Genomic DNA, 17,208 nt, shown 5'->3' on the forward strand with positions numbered 1-17,208 from the left:
TTAAAAGGAGATAATGAGGAAAGAAGCTGATAGTTTGTGTTGGTTTTTCTTTTTTTATTGAGGGTATATCATTTACATCTGTACATGGTATCCTATAATCAGAGGCTGAATCACTTCTTCAGGATATTTTTTAAGTACTACTCAACAGATATCCACCAAAAAGAGAACTTCTCAGAAGTTCTATGTTTTTTCATTGAATGATTTTGTTGAGGTTTCTGGAGTTTTGCCCATTGTGAGTGGATTTAGGGTGATTTGGCATGATTATCGCAGGGTTCTCCATGGGCCGTTTAACATGAAGGCCCCGCCACAGTTAAATTCCTTAGCGCCAAAGTAAAAAAAAAATCAGAAGTGTCGTAAGGAATCTGTTTCACTAAATTAAAATCGAAAAACAACAGTCCAAAACAAGGACAAATCAGGATTCACAGATAGTGTGATAACATTTACAGAAAAATGGATTTTATTTAACTTGATCTTCGGTAACGCTTTAGATACTTGAAAGCAGATATTGCTATTTGATAATTGTTGAAGAGATCTTTGTTTTTCGGAAAACAAAAAAGAGAAACTGAATTTCAGATATGCTTGTAAAACTATTTAATAAAGATATCATACTTAATGTGTAAGAAATCACCGCATAAATATTTTCCACAATAGTCATATTGCTGGTTTCTTCACGCGGAGATTGCTTGAGAGAATTATGAAGAAAGAATCTGCTAGTTTGTGTTTGTTTCTACTGTTGATCAATGGAATGTCGTTAACACCTGTTCACGGTTTTCTATATTCAGACGCTGAATCTCTTCTTCAGGATGTCTTTCAAAACTATTCAACCGATATCCGACCAAAAGAGAACCTATCAGAAGTTCTCGAAGTCTTTATTCAGTCGATAATATTTTCAGTGAACGATTTTGATGAGGTTTCTGGGGTTTTGTCCATTGGAAGTGGATTTATCCTGTTTTGGCATGATTTTCGGTTGACTTGGACACCGAGCAATTATGGTGAAATCAAGGATCTTCCTGTTCCCAAACAGAAACTATGGGTTCCGAATATCTTTTTGATTGACCCAGCCAAAAAGATGGAATCTATTGGGAATGAAGACTTCATAGGTAGAATTTCGTATTCTGGTCTAGTGACATGGATACCAGGAGATCTGATTCAGACTGTGTGCAACGTCGACATGTATAAATTTCCATTTGACACACAGTCGTGCTCTTTCAAGTTAGTTCTGTGGGGATATTCGCCATTAGAAGCTAGATTAATTCCTTATAACAATATGACATATGTGGATACGACTTATTACTCGTCAAATGCTCAATGGTCGTTGGAAGGAACAGTAATGAAGCGGTCTTCACTAGGAGATTTCGATAACTTAATTGAATGTCAATTCATTTTGAAAAGGAAATCTCTTTTTTTTTTGTTATAAACATGTTAGTCCCTATTCTTTTATTGTCTTTACTCAACCCTCTTGTGTTTGCCCTACCAGTTGAAAGTGGAGAACGTGTATCTTATGCAATAACAATCTTCTTGTCTTTTGCCGTATTTATGACATTGCTAAGTGATAATATTCCCAAATCTTCTGAGTCAATGTCTTTGATGTCGTACTTCTTAATCGTTACGATGTCTATGAGCACATTGATATGCATTTTGGCTGTTGTTACAATGCGTCTCCATTTCAAAGATTCCATATTACCAATTTCAAGTAAACATATTTTTATGCTAAATGTTCTGAGACTCCGATGTCTGTGGCGCGTCTGTAGAAAACGCAAGAAGAAGTCTAAAGTCGTCGACAAATCCGCCAATTTGGATGAAGGTTTCGAAAAAAGTAATATGTCTGGTGACAAAAATATGCAAGATATTGAAGAAGAAGAGAAAGTAACTTGGAAAATTTTAGCAGTGGGATATGACAGAGTAATGGCGTACTACTTTTACATCTTTGTTTTCATTCAGTGGTGCATCCTTGTGTATGCATTAATGTAAAGCACTATTTTCAATAAACGTGAACCCTGATGCCGCAAAATATTATCTTTCATTGAGCTTTGTTTGTCTTTATCTTTGATGAGCAGTTTTACAGTCTAGGCTTATAAATATAGAACTGTATCAAACTCAAACAGGAAAATTCTTACTTTTGGAAGGAAAGGGGGAAGAAATGGTTCTGTCATGCCCTTAGACTTTCCTTTTTTTGACCTTTATATTTACGTACTTGAAAGTGATCACCATTTCACAAAGTTTAAGCATGTGTTGTGGTATTGACTACTAATTCCAGAAAATAAAAGCAGAAGTATGAAAATTTAATTTTATGCCATTTCCAACCTATTGTTATTGTCACACAGTTGGACTTTACATGTTTAAAACTTGCATGTCAGCGGGGGCATTCCTGTCATTCAGACAAACCTTGTGCTTATTAATACCGGTATATCTTTTTATTTGAAGTGTCTTTGTGGGTAATGTTTCTTGTTACACTGATGCTTTGCATTGAATTTCGACTAAATGTTCTTGACAACACAAAAGGTAGAGTAAAACCGTCTGAATTCATTTCAGAGCAGTGTACCAACAAATGTTAATACGGTCAAATGCTATTCTTTCAAACTTCCTGACTAAAGAAAGGTTTTCATTGCAAATAGCATTTTATGTTAATTTTCTTGTTTTGTCTTCAGTCAAAACATTTAAAATCTTTTAATTTGCCAATTTTTAATTTTTATCAAAGATAAAACCCTAGTTTTTCATTAAAATTAAAAATTGCAATGATAGGTGATTTGAAGTACTGCGTATTATGCTAATTAAGACTTGTAATTAATTCAGATAAGTAGATGGAATTCATAATTATGACTCTGATAAATAATACTACAAGTTCCAGCACCAATTCTTGATTAGCTATTTTGAAAGAAAAAGATGGAGAATTAAAACATGCCTACCTGATCAAATTTGCGATATACTACTTTCTTTTTACTATGGTCACTTATTTTATAGGCATATACTAAATACACCGTATTTTTCGATTCTATCGAAAATAAGCCTTTAAATTATAGTAGACGGATGTCTTGATCTGTGGGTAGTATACACATATAACAATTAAACAGCGTGAAAGCGAGGATGTTTTTCAAGGTATTGAATACACAATTACTGACGTGAAAGATCATAATTGGATGGTGCATGTTTCGATCAATTTCAGTTGTTTAAAATTGCCGGTAATGCACTGGCGAAACTGTATTATCTTATTTTGATTCTATGAAATCGTTAATTACTGTTTTGATTAGAAAGTTGATAGCGTTCAGACTAATTTCTTAGTCAATATATATCTCTTACGTTGGATTGAATTCTGTGTACAATATTTGACGAGAATTACTTTTTGCAACCGAGTGAATTCTCGTTGAAAAACATTTCGTTAAAGAATAAATCTTAACTCAGATTATAGTATTCACAGATTACTATTATAACTATCTTCTATTCTATAATTCTTTCTAGAATTTATTAAAATACAGCAATCGAATTTGACTCGATGAATTTTGCATTTTGTTTGGAAATTATCCAAACAGACAAATAAAGAGTTTTTCGTCAATAATAAATCGTAAGTAAAATACGGAGAGTGGATTCAAAACCTGCGATCTATTCTTTCTGATTGAAATGTTTCAATGCTTGCGATAGGTTGGATACATGTATATCGTAACTCGCCTCTCTGACGTGTCATATACATATCGTTTTTAAAGACTTCACTTTTTTCCTTTGCTTTTTCTTGATCCATATTTAGACAAGACAATAATGAAGAATCATTTTCAGACTCTATTACATGTATCTAATATGCTTGTGTTATCAATATCTGTTTGATATGGATGGACGTAGCGTTCAAACTCATTTAACAACTATTCAATCAATATTTACTAATACAATCAATTGCAGTTGTCAATATTCGAGCTTATTAACTCACAAATGGGTATTAACGAATTTAATGAAGAGTTTAATATAGACAGATATTTCGATTTTGAATTTACAGGATAATAATTTGATGGTTTTAAAACTTTTACATAAGAACAGAAAAAGTCTGATGATCACGAGAAAGAAAGAGATAAAAATGAAATGTGGGATTATTGGACTTTGTAATGGCTTTATTTCAAAAAATTGTAGATATCACTCATACACAAATATACGTATATACTTTGAGAATTATTGAAGATTTTGTTCTTAGTTCATGGTATATATTTTAATGAAATGCAAAAAGAGAATAGAATAAATATTATTTAAAGTATAAATATGAATGCATTTTGTTACATACGTTCGCAAATCTTACACAGATTATTAATTTTAAAAAAAAAAGTAAATTATATTTCTGGCTCTTTATCAATTTTTTTCTTAAAATCTGTATTTATTTTACCTAGCTTTTTTAAAAGCAATTTTATAATGTCAGAGAAGACTACTTTTACCTTCGATATTTTGATATTTAGTGGTCATTTATATAACACTCTCACATAAGTCGAATAAAATACCAAAAAAAAAAAAAAAATGAAAAAAGCCGACGCTTTAATTTCATACAAAAACTATCTTTCATTAATAATTATTATATTAACAATAGAAAGTCAGTAAATTTTATGTTTATAAATTCATTAATGTTTGTAGTGTTTGGCACATGTAATGACCCTCTGAAATGAGTCAATAAAATGATGAAATAAAACTTTTGAGTAATCAAAAATGCAGTGCCATTAAGACAATTAGCCTACATTCAAAAGATCTGCAGAGTCCAATGTATATGCAGAGTTTGAGTTTATATCACTATAAATGATGAGTATCCAGATGTTTAATGGGAGATCTCTTAAGGGTATGTGGCATATTTCGCTTCAGTTTCATTGTATGATATTGAAATTGTGATTAAAACCAGAGTCCCTCCAAAATTCTTTGCTATTAGAATTTCGAAGCAAATGAAAAATCTTATTTAAGTCAGATTGATAGAATAGTAAATCCTTTCTTCTTGAACCAATGAAAATAAAAAGCTATTATTATGCTTTATGTTATTTTAAGTGCTTAGTTATGATTGATGCTTAGCAGCTGTCTATGATATCATATGAATCGTGAATAATAATCAACTTAAAAAACAAATTTTCAAACAAAAAAATCATCAAAATATATAAATCGAATGTGTTAAAGATGACATTACTAACAATATTTAAAAAAATATATATAACTCTTCCATGAACTACATGTATGGAAACTGAGAAATATATTGTCTTATATTCGCCTTGTACGCCCCCACTTGATCCTGGAATACTCTTGATGCCCATGAATACAGTGATAAATCACTTTGCAAAAAATTTCTCCTAAGATAGCTTTTCAATTCCTTTAAAGTTGAATTTTCATGCAAAAATTCATACAGAAGTTTGTCAATGTCTATGTACATTTGAAGTTCACTTACATGTTAATCATCTCATTGTCTGCCACAAAAATTATTCATGACAGTACATATAGCAGCTTGAGTATGCTTGTAATCTGCAAAAATATGTACATATATCTTATAAGTTTATTTAATAAAAAAAAAAGGCTACTTGTTTAAACACTGACAGCTTGTTAAAGAAATAATGCAAAAAAGTGACTCAGATTTTCTATTTCATGTATCTCTGGCCATATTTTTGTTGATATATATTGGGTTTTTTTCAACAAAGGATACTTCAGGGTAAAAATGTTGAAAATGACAATTCAACATTGAAGTTTTTTAAGAAAATACAATTTTATACAGTTTAATGTTTATGAGAAACTAGCTAATTAAATTCTCGTCAGTTGAAAATTATGATCACTACTCCTCAATGTTTATAATGGTACACTTAAGTTATATTGTATTAAGATAAAAAAAGTACATATAACTCTATATAAGAGCAATACGTGATTGACATCTATTTTATATTTTTCCCGGAAACAAGTAATTTCCATATTATTATTTCTTATTCCTTTTACTCCTTATTATTTCCTTATGAGATAATTAGAGGGAACATACTAAAGACCTGACCTACTAAAGACCTGACTGACCTGACCAACGTAAAATTCTCCAAAAATTAATATTCTGAGTTTTTTTATCAACTTTTTCATGATATTTTCTTAAATATTTGATACATTTTTAACATATATTCTCTATTATAGTGATTGATAGTTTAGATAAAATGTTTTTAAAAACATTTTTACCAAATAATATTTGGTATAAATGTTTCTAAAAACATTTTATCTAAACTATCAATCATTATAATAGAGAACAAATTTGAAAAATGTATCAAATATTTTTAAAAAGATAATAATTATGAATGATTATCATTTAGTCAGGTCATCTCAAATTTGGTCACTGGTCATTAAATTTTTATGAAATGAATTGATAAATGATAATAAATTTGGTAGAAATGATAGAATAAACCTTTATTCAATTGAATTGCACCTTATGTTTAAGAAATTATGATGAAAAAATTGATATAAAAACTCAGAATATTGATTTTTGGAGAATTTTACGTTGGTCAGGTCAGTCAGGTCTTTTGTAGGTCAGGTCTTTAGTATGTTCCTAATTAGAGCGCTGGTAAACAATATTGAGGGAAAGTGTTTCGAAATTTTATGCTTTCACCGACTCTCCTTCTTACTATAAAAATCTAGTTTACAAGTTTGACAGAAAGTTTTCATTGGATATCAAGTTGATCGAAACGCAACTTCCTGTACTTTTACGTTGCAATTTCTGTTTTGGATTGCATACGTTAAAATACATTGATTTTCATTAGTTCAGTTTTCATTCTTTATACTGCAGATAATGGAATACTATTTGATCTCTTAAATGTTCTAAATCCACTTTTAGGGGGGAAAACGGGAATTTGTTCGAACACATCCATTGGGTAAGTAAATAAAAATAAAGGACACTGTTAAATACGGGTATTATGGAATTAAAACCTGATTTTGAAAATTATCATATATTATCTAATTCTTAATGTACTGTTAGATTAAGAGGTAACGGTAAAATTTAATGGAATTTAGAGTTGGTTACTTTTTTGCATATTTATTGCGATTAATCGATATTTACATGATAAGAATATGTGATTTTTCCTGATAAATTCACCTGGCTTGGTATATTTTTAAAACGTTTATATTACACTTTTAGACATGACATCAAGTCTCCTCCAAAGAAAAAAAAATTGTATCATCTGTCCTTAAAATAAATTACAAAAAAATTAAAAGACAAAAATTTACCTTTCAAGTGGTGACAACGGACAGCTGTAAATTTGTAAGAGTTAAATTCCCCGTACTGATAGGAATGTGTCCCTGCATCAGTATTTATGGAAGGAAAACCGGTTAAACAAAAATTTACATTGGGTGCAGACTTGCTGGTCAATGAAATTTATGAGTAGAATTTATGATTAAAACCAAAAAACTAATGGACTATACTAGCAAATATGGCATATAGCAAATAAAGGCTCAGCTAGTTCTTAAGAAAAAATAAAGAAAAATGATTTTTAACAAAAGCCGAGCTCGTTGCATAGCAACGAATAGGTCTTCCGTTGGAGCAGTGACCTTGAGTCAAGGTCATGCCATATTCTAAGATGATAAATAATCTTGTAAGGGACCTATCAACTTGCAATGTGTCGCCAGTAGAAAGACAATAAAATAATGTACACTTTCTATTTCGTGACCTTGAACTTGTCCAGATGACCTTGCGTCAAGCCATGACACACTCTGGTTATGACGAAAACCTATCTGTGTTACCGACTTGACAAGTTCACACATGTTCTTTCAGACCACACATCCAGTAAAAGCATCTTGTTTTTAGTGACCTTGAACTTGAGTCAAGGCCATGACACAGTCTGTATGATACCAACAATTCCCCTTCTGAGTGTTTCCGACTTGACAAGTTTATACATGTTTTTTTTTTTTTTCGTTTCGTTTCCATATAGTTGTAATTTATTACGTTTAACTTGCTGGCTTCAAATTGACCTGATGAAACTAAGCTGAATTTACATAAGCAACTTTTCATCACTTATAATTTAAAGTATTGTATGCACTTAAATTTAAAAAAAAAATATTATCTTATATTTTTTAAGCATAAAATAAAATATAGATGACCTGACAGCAATTGCAATGACCAGACTCAGACCATGTCTATACTAAAACCTGACTGACCATCATATCTATACTTAAGACCTGACTGATCATATCTATTAAAGACCTGACCGACCATATATACATATAAACTTACATTGTTCAAAGACATAAATACATTAAGTAAAACAAATAGAGTTGACCGACCAAATAAAATAAATAAATAAACGGAAAAAATAAGGAAAAAATAACCATAAAAGGAATCTTCATTAATGATACATGTAATATATACTATCTTTGATATTCTTAATTTTGTGCACTTCTATATGTAAATTACATTCAGAAGTGCACAAAGTTAGAAATATCAAAGTTTCGTGTATCTTCTAAAATAATGTATATCTACGGTACCAGTATTTATTTAACCTTTCCAATATATTTATTATCTTGTTTTTTGCATGTATAACATGAATTGTAAATTATCTCATTTATTTGTTATGACAATCATGCATATATAGATCTAGTAATCATTGTGCTTGTATAACAAGGAGAGGATCTATTTAATAAGTTGAAAAAACTTGTATCCAATCCTTTTGTATGTACATGTAATATACAATAAAATATGTTCGAAATCAAATCATTTTAATAATATTTAATTTGTGCTTGTAATATCATTTCGACCTGTTTGGGTACTTTTTTTTTTATTTTATTTATTTTTTTTAATCAATTTTGGATACAGCAAAGTGTATACGTATTTACAAATTAGTTACTTTTAATGAAGGAGTGTGAAAAATTATCAAATTAATTAAAAGAATGCTTCTTTAAATCAAATCTATAAACTGTATATCAAATAGTGAAATGGATAATTGTTGATCCGCTTAATTACTCTGCTAATTTATTGTGATAGAAGTGTCAAGAGGGATACTGGTCACCCATTGTTTGTTCAACAATTACCTACTTATATCCCTTCAAGGGAGCTTGTATATAACTAGTGGACTATATCATCTATATACTCCACTACTGATTAAAATTCGAGTTAATGAAATTAAATAAACTTAATTGTTTAAAACCTTATAAGAAGAACGAGTCTTGTGAATATAAAGACTGAGGATAATCATAACTTTTATCCTTGTATGCAGAAATTATTTTTGAAGATAGATGTTTTATGACGAATGCATGCACTGCTAATAACGAGTAATGTAAATTGGCATCAATAGTTATGGGGAGATGAATCCCTAGTTTTCGTAGCAAAATAAATTTTAAGTGATAGAGAAATGTTTTTAATGAGTGCACTGTTATTCATACAGTGTGAAATGTATAGAAAGAGTAATTTTTAGAACCTTATGATGCTATGTTAAATTCCGCAAACTTTCTGAACAACTCTCTTAGTTTAAATTAGAATTCATAACAATCTATACAGTTGTAATTATATATACTTCCCATTTCGGTCAGGTCTTTAGTTTGTTACATTAGTCAGGTCTTTATATATTCATGTCAGATTGGTCAGGTCTTTACACTGGTCAGGACAAGTTATAAACATTTGGTAAAAATGTTTCTAAAAAATTTTTATCTTAAGTTTTAATCATTATAATAGATAATATGTTTTAAAGATGTATCAAATATTTTTAAGAAGATTACAATTACATGTATGAATGATTATTATTTTGTCAGGTCATTCCATATTTGGTCAGGTCAATAAATTATCATGAAATAAATGGATAAATGACTAAATATTTGGTATAAATATTTCTAAAAACATTTTATCTAAGTATCAATAATTATGATAGAGAACATTTTTTAAAAATGTATCAAATATTTTTAAAAAGATAGATTAATAATGATTATCATTTGGTCAGGTCATCTCAAATTTGGTCAGGTCATTAAATTATCATGAAATGAATGGATAAATGACTAAATATTTGGTAAAAATGTTTTTAAAAACATTTTTATCTAAACTATCCATCACTATAATAGAGAATATATGTTAAAAATGTATCAAATATTTTTAAAAAGATAACAATTATGAATGATTATCATTGGTCAGGTCATTTCAAATTTGGTCAGGTCATTAAATTTTCATGAAATGAATTGATAAATGACAATAAATTTGGTAAAAATGATTGAATAAACCTTTATTCAATTGAATTACACCTTATGATTAAGAAAATATCATGAAAAAGTTGAAAAAAAAACTCAGAATATTAATTTTTGGAGAATTTTACGTTGGTCAGGTCAGTCAGGTCTTTAGTAGGTCAGGTCTTTAGTATGTTCCCTCTAATTATCTCATAAGGAAATAATAAGGAGTAAAAGGAATAAGAAATAATAATATGGAAATTACTTGTTTCCGGGAAAAATATAAAATAGATGTCAATCACGTATTGCTCTTATATAGAGTTATATGTACTTTTTTTATCTTAATACAATATAACTTAAGTGTACCATTATAAACATTGAGGAGTAGTGATCATAATTTTCAACTGACGAGAATTTAATTAGCTAGTTTCTCATAAACATTAAACTGTATAAAATTGTATTTTCTTAAAAAACTTCAATGTTGAATTGTCATTTTCAACATTTTTACCCTGAAGTATCCTTTGTTGAAAAAACCCAATATATATCAACAAAAATATGGCCAGAGATACATGAAATAGAAAATCTGAGTCACTTTTTTGCATTATTTCTTTAACAAGCTGTCAGTGTTTCAACAAGTAGCCTTTTTTTTTTTATTAATTTAACTTATAAGATATATGTACATATTTTTGCAGATTACAAGCATACTCAAGCTGCTATATGTACTGTCATGAATAATTTTTGTGGCAGACAATGAGATGATTAACATGTAAGTGAACTTCAAATGTACATAGACATTGACAAACTTCTGTATGAATTTTTGCATGAAAATTCAACTTTAAAGGAATTGAAAAGCTATCTTAGGAGAAATTTTTTGCAAAGTGATTTATCACTGTATTCATGGGCATCAAGAGTATTCCAGGATCAAGTGGGGGCGTACAAGGCGAATATAAGACAATATATTTCTCAGTTTCCATACATGTAGTTCATGGAAGAGTTATATATATATTTTTAAATATTGTTAGTAATGTCATCTTTAACACATTCGATTTATATATTTTGATGATTTTTTTGTTTGAAAATTTGTTTTTTAAGTTGATTATTATTCACGATTCATATGATATCATAGACAGCTGCTAAGCATCAATCATAACTAAACACTTAAAATAACATAAAGCATAATAATAGCTTTTTATTTTCATTGGTTCAAGAAGAAAGGATTTACTATTCTATCAATCTGACTTAAATAAGATTTTTCATTTGCTTCGAAATTCTAATAGCAAAGAATTTTGGAGGGACTCTGGTTTTAATCACAATTTCAATATCATACAATGAAACTGAAGCGAAATATGCCACATACCCTTAAGAGATCTCCCATTAAACATCTGGATACTCATCATTTATAGTGATATAAACTCAAACTCTGCATATACATTGGACTCTGCAGATCTTTTGAATGTAGGCTAATTGTCTTAATGGCACTGCATTTTTGATTACTCAAAAGTTTTATTTCATCATTTTATTGACTCATTTCAGAGGGTCATTACATGTGCCAAACACTACAAACATTAATGAATTTATAAACATAAAATTTACTGACTTTCTATTGTTAATATAATAATTATTAATGAAAGATAGTTTTTGTATGAAATTAAAGCGTCGGCTTTTTTCATTTTTTTTTTTTTTGGTATTTTATTCGACTTATGTGAGAGTGTTATATAAATGACCACTAAATATCAAAATATCGAAGGTAAGAGTAGTCTTCTCTGACATTATAAAATTGCTTTTAAAAAAGCTAGGTAAAATAAATACAGATTTTAAGAAAAAAATTGATAAAGAGCCAGAAATATAATTTACTTTTTTTTTAAAATTAATAATCTGTGTAAGATTTGCGAACGTATGTAACAAAATGCATTCATATTTATACTTTAAATAATATTTATTCTATTCTCTTTTTGCATTTCATTAAAATATATACCATGAACTAAGAACAAAATCTTCAATAATTCTCAAAGTATATACGTATATTTGTGTATGAGTGATATCTACAATTTTTTGAAATAAAGCCATTACAAAGTCCAATAATCCCACATTTCATTTTTATCTCTTTCTTTCTCGTGATCATCAGACTTTTTCTGTTCTTATGTAAAAGTTTTAAAACCATCAAATTATTATCCTGTAAATTCAAAATCGAAATATCTGTCTATATTAAACTCTTCATTAAATTCGTTAATACCCATTTGTGAGTTAATAAGCTCGAATATTGACAACTGCAATTGATTGTATTAGTAAATATTGATTGAATAGTTGTTAAATGAGTTTGAACGCTACGTCCATCCATATCAAACAGATATTGATAACACAAGCATATTAGATACATGTAATAGAGTCTGAAAATGATTCTTCATTATTGTCTTGTCTTAATATGGATTAAGAAAAAGCAAAGGAAAAAAGTGAAGTCTTTAAAAACGATATGTATATGACACGTCAGAGAGGCGAGTTACGATATACATGTATCCAACCTATCGCAAGCATTGAAACATTTCAATCAGAAAGAATAGATCGCAGGTTTTGAATCCACTCTCCGTATTTTACTTACAATTTATTATTGACGAAAAACTCTTTATTTGTCTGTTTGGATAATTTCCAAACAAAATGCAAAATTCATCGAGTCAAATTCGATTGCTGTATTTTAATAAATTCTAAAAGAATTATAGAATAGAAGATAGTTATAATTGTAATCTGTGAATACTATAATCTGAGTTAAGATTTATTCTTTAACGAAATGTTTTTCAACGAGAATTCACTCGGTTGCAAAAAGTAATTCTCGTCAAATATTGTACACAGAATTCAATCCAACGTAAGAGATATATATTGACTAAGAAATTAGTCTGAACGCTATCAACTTTCTAATCAAAACAGTAATTAACGATTTCATAGAATCAAAATAAGATAATACAGTTTCGCCAGTGCATTACCGGCAATTTTAAACAACTGAAATTGATCGAAACATGCACCATCCAATTATGATCTTTCACGTCAGTAATTGTGTATTCAATACCTTGAAAAACATCCTCGCTTTCACGCTGTTTAATTGTTATATGTGTATACTACCCACAGATCAAGACATCCGTCTACTATAATTTAAAGGCTTATTTTCGATAGAATCGAAAAATACGGTGTATTTAGTATATGCCTATAAAATAAGTGACCATAGTAAAAAGAAAGTAGTATATCGCAAATTTGATCAGGTAGGCATGTTTTAATTTTCCATCTTTTTCTTTCAAAATAGCTAATCAAGAATTGGTGCTGGAACTTGTAGTATTATTTATCAGAGTCATAATTATGAATTCCATCTACTTATCTGAATTAATTACAAGTCTTAATTAGCATAATACGCAGTACTTCAAATCACCTATCATTGCAATTTTTAATTTTAATGAAAAACTAGGGTTTTATCTTTGATAAAAATTAAAAATTGGCAAATTAAAAGATTTTAAATGTTTTGACTGAAAACAAAACAAGAAAATTAACATAAAATGCTATTTGCAATGAAAACCTTTCTTTAGTCAGGAAGTTTGAAAGAATAGCATTTGACCGTATTAACATTTGTTGGTACACTGCTCTGAAATGAATTCAGACGGTTTTACTCTACCTTTTGTGTTGTCAAGAACATTTAGTCGAAATTCAATGCAAAGCATCAGTGTAACAAGAAACATTACCCACAAAGACACTTCAAATAAAAAGATATACCGGTATTAATAAGCACAAGGTTTGTCTGAATGACAGGAATGCCCCCGCTGACATGCAAGTTTTAAACATGTAAAGTCCAACTGTGTGACAATAACAATAGGTTGGAAATGGCACAAAATTAAATTTTCATACTTCTGCTTTTATTTTCTGGAATTAGTAGTCAATACCACAACACATGCTTAAACTTTGTGAAATGGTGATCACTTTCAAGCAAAGTACGTAAATATAAAGGTCAAAAAAAAAAAGGAAAGTCTAAGGGCATGACAGAACCATTTCTTCCCCCTTTCCTTCCAAAAGTAAGAATTTTCCTGTTTGAGTTTGATACAGTTCTATATTTATAAGCCTAGACTGTAAAACTGCTCATCAAAGATAAAGACAAACAAAGCTCAATGAAAGATAATATTTTGCGGCATCAGGGTTCACGTTTATTGAAAATAGTGCTTTACATTAATGCATACACAAGGAGGCACCACTGAATGAAAACAAAGATGTAAAAGTAGTACGCCATTACTCTGTCATATCCCACTGCTAAAATTTTCCAAGTTACTTTCTCTTCTTCTTCAATATCTTGCATATTTTTGTCACCAGACATATTACTTTTTTCGAAACCTTCATCCAAATTGGCGGATTTGTCGACGACTTTAGACTTCTTCTTGCGTTTTCTACAGACGCGCCACAGACATCGGAGTCTCAGAACATTTAGCATAAAAATATGTTTACTTGAAATTGGTAATATGGAATCTTTGAAATGGAGACGCATTGTAACAACAGCCAAAATGCATATCAATGTGCTCATAGACATCGTAACGATTAAGAAGTACGACATCAAAGACACTGACTCAGAAGATTTGGGAATATTATCACTTAGCAGTGTCATAAATACGGCAAAAGACAAGAAGATTGTTATTGCATAAGATACACGTTCTCCACTTTCAACTGGTAGGGCAAACACAAGAGGGTTGAGTAAAGACAATAAAAGAATAGGGACTAACATGTTTATAACAAAAAAAAGAGATTTCCTTTTCAAAATGAATTGACATTCAATTAAGTTATCGAAATCTCCTAGTGAAGACCGCTTCATTACTGTTCCTTCCAACGACCATTGAGCATTTGACGAGTAATAAGTCGTATCCACATATGTCATATTGTTATAAGGAATTAATCTAGCTTCTAATGGCGAATATCCCCACAGAACTAACTTGAAAGAGCACGACTGTGTGTCAAATGGAAATTTATGCATGTCGACGTTGCACACAGTCTGAATCAGATCTCCTGGTACCCATGTCACTAGACCAGAATACGAAATTCTACCTATGAAGTCTTCATTCCCAATAGATTCCATCTTTTTGGCTGGGTCAATCAAAAAGATATTCGGAACCCATAGTTTCTGTTTTGGAACAGGGAGATCCTTGATTTCACCATAATTGCTCGGTGTCCAAGTCAACCGAAAATCATGCCAAAACAGGATAAATCCACTTCCAATGGACAAAACCCCAGAAACCTCATCAAAATCGTTCACTGAAAATATTATCGACTGAATAAAGACTTCGAGAACTTCTGATAGGTTCTCTTTTGGTCGGATATCGGTTGAATAGTTTTGAAAGACATCCTGAAGAAGAGATTCAGCGTCTGAATATAGAAAACCGTGAACAGGTGTTAACGACATTCCATTGATCAACAGTAGAAACAAACACAAACTAGCAGATTCTTTCTTCATAATTCTCTCAAGCAATCTCCGCGTGGAGAAACCAGCAATATGACTATTTTGGAAAATATTTATGCGGTGATTTCTTACACATTAAGTATGATATCTTTATTAAATAGTTTTACAAGCATATCTGAAATTCAGTTTCTCTTTTTTGTTTTCCGAAAAACAAAGATCTCTTCAACAATTATCAAATAGCAATATCTGCTTTCAAGTATCTAAAGCGTTACCGAAGATCAAGTTAAATAAAATCCATTTTTCTGTAAATGTTATCACACTATCTGTGAATCCTGATTTGTCCTTGTTTTGGACTGTTGTTTTTCGATTTTAATTTAGTGAAACAGATTCCTTACGACACTCCTGATTATGGCTGTGTTAAATTGGCATTAGGAGCCGAGAAATTTGTGCCTTTTATATAAATCCTGACGTCATACAATTTCTTTTAGTTATTAGCCTCGACTTGCTGAATGCATATTATCTGTTCACATAGAATTCTTCCTGATCGATCAATGAGAATTATTATAAAACAGATTGTTCAAGAATTATTATCAGAGTTATTTTTTGTGCTTTAAACAACGTATTTATAAATAGATATAAGCTAATGGAATCTGAATATTAGTACCAGTAATAAAAAAAGTTTTAAGAGTTTAACCCCATTTAGGACAGAGGAAATTCTGGTAGCTTTCATCTATGTATTTGTAAATTTTATTGGTCTCGGTTGACTGAAGTATCCAAAAACTTGTGAATTAAAAACAAATTAGCAGCTTAGAGTCATAATTTACTATCGTTAATTTTTCAACATTTCATCAATACGATGCACGTACGATGTTTGCCTCACGGTGTCAATCAAGTAGAGCTAAGTAATTTTATGATCAGTATTAAATATTTCATTTGCAATTAACAGGAAGTGTGAAAACTTTTCATTCATGGTAAAGTCCAGCAAGGTGTAGAAGAATATTGATCAAAGACAATCTTGCTGTGGCGCCAATATTTTACTATAGCAGAACTATAGCGCTAATTTTTTTTACTGTGGCGCTAATATTTTACTGTGGCAGAACTATGGCGCTGATTTTTTTTTACTTTGGCGCTAAGGAATTTAACTGTGGCGGGGCCTTCATGTTAAACGGCCCATGGAGAACCCTGCGATAATCATGCCAAATCACCCTAAATCCACTCACAATGGGCAAAACTCCAGAAACCTCAACAAAATCATTCAATGAAAAAACAGTCGGCATAAGAGAAACACCTAGAACTTCTGAGAAGTTCTCTTTTTGGTGGATATCTGTTGAGTAGTACTTAAAAAATATCCTGAAGAAGTGATTCAGCCTCTGATTATAGGATACCATGTACAGATGTAAATGATATACCCTCAATAAAAAAAGAAAAACCAACACAAACTATCAGCTTCTTTCCTCATTATCTCCTTTTAAACAATCTGTGTGGAGAAAGAAGGAATCTGCATGAAAATAGTCGATTATGTATTAAATATGTAGTATGAGGTGTTTTTGTATACTTTATGTTAAATTCGATCCTTTTTCTTTTTTGATAAGTTTTAAGTAGAATTTTAAAACAATACTTGCTGAAATTCAGTTGGGTCAAGAGGTCCGAAAAAAACAAACAAACAATGATCTCATTACTATTTATCA

The 17,208-nt window shown here is 30.1% G+C and overlaps 1 protein-coding gene and 1 pseudogene across 1 annotated transcript; one reads left to right on the forward strand and one right to left on the reverse strand.

The window, feature by feature from the left end:
• The first annotated feature begins 694 nt into the window (after positions 1-694).
• Positions 695-1,971, forward strand: LOC133181023 (acetylcholine receptor subunit beta-type unc-29-like; annotated as a pseudogene).
• Positions 1,972-9,089: 7,118 nt separating this feature from the next.
• Positions 9,090-15,878, reverse strand: LOC133181032 (acetylcholine receptor subunit beta-type unc-29-like). Its single transcript, XM_061315564.1, has 2 exons — positions 14,328-15,878; positions 9,090-9,162 (listed from the first exon to the last, which is right to left on the reverse strand). Exons 1-2 carry the CDS (start codon positions 15,572-15,574, stop codon positions 9,090-9,092), a joined length of 1,320 nt encoding a protein of 439 aa, XP_061171548.1. The 5' UTR covers positions 15,575-15,878.
• Between the last annotated feature and the right edge of the window lie 1,330 nt (positions 15,879-17,208).

The sequence above is a fragment of the Saccostrea echinata genome, unplaced genomic scaffold, assembly GCF_033153115.1.
Source record: "Saccostrea echinata isolate AGI-Se365-2 ecotype Australia unplaced genomic scaffold, CSIRO_AGI_Sech_v1 ptg000001l, whole genome shotgun sequence".
NCBI lineage: Eukaryota > Metazoa > Mollusca > Bivalvia > Ostreida > Ostreidae > Saccostrea > Saccostrea echinata.

What these genes read in the sequence shown, in the direction of transcription:
- LOC133181032 (XM_061315564.1), bottom strand. Translation starts at nt 15,574, where the DNA reads ATGAAGAAAGAATCTGCTAGTTTGTGTTTGTTTCTACTGTTGATCAAT. An exon ending in ATCTTTGTTTTCATTCAGTG is followed by an intron (nt 9,163 to 14,327) that starts GTGCCTCCTTGT and finishes TCTGCATACAAG; the next exon opens with GATAAAAGTTATGATTATCC.